The sequence below is a fragment of the Cyanistes caeruleus genome, chromosome 32, assembly GCF_971803275.1.
Source record: "Cyanistes caeruleus chromosome 32, bCyaCae1.hap1.1, whole genome shotgun sequence".
Lineage (NCBI taxonomy): Eukaryota > Metazoa > Chordata > Aves > Passeriformes > Paridae > Cyanistes > Cyanistes caeruleus.
Genome location: NC_141733.1, coordinates 71661 through 77965, shown reverse-complemented (window position 1 = coordinate 77965; position 6305 = coordinate 71661). Strand labels below are relative to the sequence as shown.

The window sequence follows — 6305 nt, the reverse complement described above, 5'->3', positions numbered from 1 at the left end:
CAGAAAGCCAAAATCCCGTGAGCAAACGAGCCCCCGGGCGCAGCGGAGCCCCCACAGCCGCGGGCACCGGGTTCAGCTGCTGCGGTTTGCGTGGGGAAAACTATTCAAAATCGCCTTTAAATTGATTTAATGAGGCTGAAGAGGGGAAAACAACGTCTAGGAAGAAATGGGAACACATCAGAGGCAATTTTGTGGCGCGGAAGGATTTCGGTAGGGCTGGGGGGTGGGGAGTGGTGAAAGCTGCTCACGACCATCCCGGTGTTTTTGGGATCACAGCTCTTTCCATACCAAAAATGTCCCAAAATCTCTCAAGGCTTTTCCCTACTGACACGACCACGCACCAGACCAGCGTGACGCATTTTCCGTACAAATTTGCCATCGATCCCACTTTTATTCCACCGGGAATTTGTGCCCCCCGAGCTCTGGGCAAAGTTCGTGGCCGAGGAGGGTTTGAATTCCCTCCCGGTCTCCTGATTTCCTGCTGCTTTTCCGCTCTCAATGCAGCCGGCACGAGGGGTTTAGGGCCAAATCCCGGCTCTGCTCTGCATCCCTGGGGCAGCCAGGATGTGCGGGGACTCAGGGGAATTTAATTCCCGCATGGCATTTAATTCCTGCCTGGAAATTCCAAAAGCTGTGAGCGGGAGCCGCAGTTTTTGTGCTGCTCCAGCCTGGGAAAAGGGATCGGCAGGGCTGGGAGAAGAGGAGGATGGCTCGGGGATGTGGAGCGACAGGAGCCGGGATCCCCAGATCATCACGGAATGGTTTGGGGTTGGAAGGGACCTTAAGGATCGTCATTCCTATCCCTGGAATTGTCCCTGCACGGGGCTTGGAGCCACCTGGGAGAGCGGCAGGTGTGGGATAAAAGTGGCTGGATGAGCTCGAAGGTCCTTCCCAAAAAAATCCCTCGGTTGCACGATTCCGTTCCAGGGCTCAGAAATCCCTGAGGGACACACAGAGAAGTGGGAAAAGCCCCAATCCAGTATTTCTCTGCCCTTGGAGCAGCGATCCCTCATCCCGGAGCTCCTCCCGGGATGGATCCGGACTCGCCCCATTCCGGGGGAGCAGACATTTCCCGGGAAACGCTTCCACAATCCTACCTGGTGGTTGGGAAAGGGGCTTTTCCCCCTTTCCACCCATTCCCGTTGGGTTTGGGGACAGAAAACAATGGGTAAAACCAATGGGATCAAACCCAGGACGTGACAGGGGGCGAGGGGAGGCTGCGCGGGGAATTTTCGGTTCTCTCCCTGCTCTGGGAATTCTCTGCGGGGACGAGCTCATCCCGCAGCGGATCCCAAGGGGTTGGAAGCGATTTCTCGTTTCCCGATCCCTCTCCCTGCTCTTTTTTCGGCTCTTCCCTGGGATGCCACAAACCCCGGGAAAGCGCAGAAAGGAGCCGTGGGAAGGAAGGAGTGCCGGGAATTCTCGCCCCACTTGGAATTTCGCTCCTGGGAAGGAGAGAAGAAATGATCCATAACATTGCCATGGGATACGGCTCCCGCGGCCGGGCAGGAGGTACCTCTGGAGCTCATAAATATTTAAATTTTGCCTTGAATTTTATTTTGATAGTTTGGGTGATTGAGAGAGGGGTGGATTTCATTTTCCATCGACTTTCTCTTGGGTGTGGTGGGAAAAATATCCCACGGGAGGGAATTTATTGAAGGAAAACGGACCCGGTAGCTGTCGGGGCTGGGGGGGGGGGGGGGGGGGGGGCGGGGGTGGTGGGGAGGGAATGGCCTGGGGTGGATTTTACCGCAAAAGTTGAGAGATGCTGGAGGTGATGCTGGGCTGAACTGGGACGGTGTGGGCACCGCTCCATATTGGGACAGGTGGGCTCAGAATGGTGTGGAAGCGCTCCGTGCGGGGAGCAGGGCTCTCACACCGGTAAAGCCCGAATCTCTGCTGGTGTGATGGGGCTCACACTGTGACAGAGATCCCCAAAACGGGGGCTCAGAGCTCCATGCGGGTTCTCGCCCCCCAAAACCTCCACCCTCGCGCATGCACAGAGAGGGCCCGCTGTGCGCACGCGCGCAATTAAGTGACTCCCCGCCCTTCATCGCCCTGCCCCGCCCAACCGGAACCGCGCCTTCCTTCTCCGCGTGCGCGATTCTGACCACGCCCATCACATGCAAATGAAGGGTGTGGTCACTGGCCCCACCCCCGAAAATTGGCACGTGCGCTCTGGGTGAATCGACGGGGCGTGGCTCACTAAACCCCGCCCATCCGTTGTGACAAAATGGCCCACGTGATGGGCGTGGTCGGAACAAGCCCGCCCCACCCCACACGGGGGTGAATGAGCGGGGCCATGGCCACCCCACGCCCACCTCCAACTCGCGCCGTTGCCACAGCGACGGCGGCTGCGCGCGGGAACGGGGGCCAGGCGCCCCCTGCCGGAGAGCGCTGAGGCAAGGGTTCCCTGCGGGAAGGGCTCTGTGAGGGGGTGCGGCTATGAGGGGGTGGTCTCTGAGGGAGAGGTTCCTGAGGGAAGGAGTCCGTGAAGGGGAAGTTCCTGTGAGGGGGCGGTCTCTGAGGAAGGGGTTCCTGAGGGGAGGGGGTCTTCAAAGAGGAGTTCTTGAGGGAGGGGATCCTTGAGAATGAGGGAGTCTCTCAGGTGAGGGTCTCGGGGGTCCATTGCGGGGCCTGTTCCTCTCGTGCGGTCTCAGGGGCTCTGGGGTTGTTCCTGAGGGGAGTGGACGAGCCCCGGACCTGTTTCTTGGGGTAGGGTCTGACTGAGGGGATGCTGCTCTCAGTGGAGGACGGGATGCCCTGGAGGGCGCTTGGTTCTGACGGGCTGGAAATGAAGCCCACCGAGGTGTCCTTTTCTCCAGGGAAGCCCCTTGTGGATGGGGACACTTTCTAGTGGCTTTGGGACGCCTGAGAGGGGCATTTTAGCTTAGAAATGGCTTAAACCCCCCCTTTGACAGCCCTGAGTTGTTCCTGCCACCTCTCCCAGGTGACACAGCCGTTCTATCAGCCGCCGCCATGGGCTCTGTGCGTTCCCTGTCTGCTGTCAGCTCTGCCCTGAGCCACAGCAAGGCCGGGGATGAGGAGGGTGAGAATTTATTGGGCAGCCAGGAGCCTGTGGAGGACATGGCCAAGATTCCCTACATGGAATTCACAGGCCAGGACAGCGTCACCTGTCCCACCTGCCAAGGCACCGGATGCATCCCCACAGGTGGCTGCTCCTCTGGGGCCTAAAAACGCCAAAAAACAACTCTAAACAGCCAAAAAATTTCACTTTTTAATGTGTTATTCCCATTTTTGCTTCCCAGAGCAGGTGAACGAATTGGTAGCTCTGATCCCCTACAGTGACCAACGGCTTCGCCCTCAGAGAACGTAAGGGAGGAGTTCCTTTATCACTTATTGCTGCATTAGTTTTCACCCCAAAAAATAGGATTTAAAGCACGATTTTAAATATTTCTACTGTGCACACCACAATCCCACTCCCACCTTCCATCCCCTCACTGAAGTTTTGGGAGCAACTGCAAAAAAACCCCCAAAATCTTGCTTTGGTTAGTTTCTGATTATGCAGCCCCAAATGTGTAAAGGGAGGGTTTTGAGCCATTTTGATATTAAAAATGTGACAGCAGCTCTTGTGTGGCTCTTCCAAGGAAACCAAACAGGGGGTGGGGTTTTTTAGAATCCAAATCTTGCAGAGGAGCTGAAGAATTTAATTTTTTTGGGGTTTTTTTCCCCAGGAAACTCTATGTGCTGCTCTCAGTGCTGCTCTGCCTTCTGCTGTCTGGCCTGGGGGTTTTCTTCCTGTTCCCCCACTCCGTGCTGGTGGAGGATGATGGCATCAAAGTGGTCCAGGTGTGGTTTGACAGGAAAAACTCTGCTGTCCTCCTGGCCATCACGGTAAATCTTGTGGATTTGGGAAAATAAACCACCGGGGGAACGAGCCAGCGAGGTCAGGGTTGTTTCTGTCCCCTCCAGGCCACCCTGAGGATCAGAAATTCCAACTTCTACTCAGTGGCAGTGAGCAGCCTGAGCAGCCAGGTGCAGTACATGAACACTGTGGTGGGCAGCCAGCAGCTCACCAACATCTCCAGCATCCAGCCCCTGAGTGACAAACTGGTACTGACTGGGAGTTCTGGGAGTTGCACCTTGGCATTTCAGTGTCCAGTGGCCACAGCGGCTTTTGTGCTGTCCACTCTCTCAAAAATGGGGTTGAAGGGTGATTAAAGTGTACTGAAATCTGATTTTTCCACTCTGTTGCAGGTGAATTTCACCGTGAAGGCAGAGCTGGGTGGATCCCTGTCCTATGTGTAGTAAGGATTTACTGCTCCTTGGAGATACCTGGGGGAGGGAGAGGGTTAGAGCTGCTTTGAATCAGATTTGGGACATTAATCTGTAAATTGCTCACTTCTCCTGCTCAGTTTCTTTGCCAGGAATTTTCTCAAGGTGCTGTGAGATGGTTTTGTTAACACCAAAGTGAAAAATACCAGCAGGAGCTGCCAAAAAACCCCAAATTCCTCAGGTTTTTCACTTGCTGACCAATTTCCTTGATCTTTTCTAGTTTCTTCTGCACTTTGCCCAAGGTGAAGGTCCACAACATCGTGATCCTCATGAGGTGGGTGCCGCTCCTGCTTTGGGTTCTTGGAGCTCTTTCCACCTTAAAGATTCTCTTCTGTGGTTCCTGAATCCCAAGGGAATTCCAGCCACAGTTTTGGGCTCCTAGGAGAAAATCCTGCTTGGATTTTCCCCAAATGTCCCCCAAATCCACCTCAGGGTCAGGTTTTAATCCAGCCCGGGGGGTAAATATAGGGTGGAGCACACATCCTCCTCCAGAGGCTGCAATTCCCTCTTTTTCACTGAAACCTGCAGGAATGGGTTGGGGTTTTTTTGAGGAAAAGAGGAGTTTTGTGATGAATACAAACTACTGGGCTGTCCCTTTGCCCTGCCAGGACCTCGGTGAAGCTCTCCTACATTGGCCACAGCACCCAGAGCACCCTGGAGACCTTCCATTACCTGGACTGCAGCTCAAACTCCTCAGCACTGCTGCCTGCCCTGGCCCAGGGGGCTCCCTGAGGGCTCCTGGGGGCTCCCTGAGGGCTCCTGGGGGGCTCTGAGCGACCTGGGGCTACCTCAGGCTGGCAGCAGGCACCGGGAGTGTGTGGGGACAAACCCGGCAGCTCTGAGGCTCCTTCTCTTCTTTTTGGGAACGAATCTGGAACTTTCCCTCCTGAATGAAGGGCTGAAGTTATGAAGATTTACAGTGGTTTGCACCTGTTCTGGAAGCTTGGCACTGTCGGGGTGTTTTGGGGTAAATGGATTTAATTTTTGAGAGTAAATAATTTATTTTTTCAGGGGAAATGAATTTATTTTCCTGCTCAGTGGTGGCAGCACCTCAGGACCCCAGAAAGGGGACAGTTCCCACCAGGAATGTCCCTCTGTTACACTCGGGAAGGAGGCAAAGGAACCCAAATCTTTGGAATGAACTTTTTCCTCCTTTTTCCCCTGTGGCTCCAACATATTTGGCATCCAGAGGCTCTTTCCTGGGGTTTGAAATCCGGGAATTTGCTGCTTTTTATGCTCCATTTCCCACAGCAGCAGGGATTGGAAGGGGTTTTGTGGGAGGCTGGGATTCCAAGGCCTCCCTGCCGGGAGCTGGACATTCCTGCCGGCCGCTATCCCGAGGAAAATCCAGCTGCCAGCTCAGCCCCCGCAGCCCTTTGGCATTTTGCCCCTTTTTGGGAGTTTTCTTCTGGAATTTCAGCCCTCGTTTCCCATGGGATTTGGGAGCCAGGCACAGCTACAGGTGGGGGAATCCTTCAGTGGAAAAATTACTGGATTTTTGGGTGAGAGTGACACAAAATCCACACTTTGCTCCCTTTTCTGACAGGAGATTCCTGCCCCTGCAGTGTTTTTAGGGCTGAATCCTTCATTAAACCTGATTTGGATATTTCTGTGTGTGCTGTCCTTTATTTTTTTTTTAAGGAAAATCTCTGGATTTGTCCTAAATCCAGTGCTCTGCTGAGATTGCTCCTGTGTTTTTTCTTGCCCAAAAATCCCTGTTTTGCTGATAGATTTCCACAGAATCCCTGAATGGGTTGGCAGGGATGCTAGAGCTCATCCCATTCCATCTCCCACCATCTCAGGGATGGGGAATCCTCTGGGAATTCCATCCAGGGGCCTCCCTGCCCTCATAGGGTGGAATTCCTTCCCAAAATCCCACCCAAACCTTCAGTTCCCAGTGGGAAGCCACTCCCCGTGTCCTGTCCTAAATCCATCCTCATCTCTCCTGAAAGGTCACCCTGAGGCCTTCTCCAGGCTGAAAAACCCCATTTTTCCCAGCCCTTTCCAGG

General features: G+C 54.4%; 1 protein-coding gene across 4 annotated transcripts; it reads left to right on the top strand.

Annotated features, from left to right (window-relative positions):
- The first annotated feature begins 2076 nt into the window (after nt 1–2076).
- On the top strand, nt 2077–5902 carry TMEM106C (transmembrane protein 106C). Of its 4 annotated transcripts, none has more exons than XM_023943214.2 (8): nt 2077–2402; nt 2951–3172; nt 3270–3333; nt 3696–3855; nt 3934–4074; nt 4219–4268; nt 4517–4570; nt 4905–5902. In XM_023943214.2, the coding sequence occupies exons 2-8, from the start codon at nt 2980–2982 to the stop codon at nt 5026–5028; spliced, it is 786 nt and encodes a 261-aa protein (XP_023798982.2). In that variant the 5' UTR covers nt 2077–2402; nt 2951–2979; the 3' UTR covers nt 5029–5902. The 4 variants fall into 4 exon arrangements, with proteins under 4 accessions (XP_023798982.2, XP_023798983.2, XP_023798984.2 ...); XM_023943215.2 differs by having other exon boundaries at nt 2390–2437; XM_023943216.2 differs by having other exon boundaries at nt 2397–2608.
- Nucleotides 5903–6305: the final 403 nt, after the last annotated feature.

Coding starts and splice junctions, on each gene's coding strand:
- TMEM106C (XM_023943214.2), top strand. CDS start 2,980: ATGGGCTCTGTGCGTTCCCTGTCTGCTGTCAGCTCTGCCCTGAGCCAC. Junction 3,856..3,933: donor CTGTCCTCCTGGCCATCACG/GTAAATCTTGTG, acceptor TGTCCCCTCCAG/GCCACCCTGAGGATCAGAAA. Junction 4,075..4,218: donor AGCCCCTGAGTGACAAACTG/GTACTGACTGGG, acceptor ACTCTGTTGCAG/GTGAATTTCACCGTGAAGGC.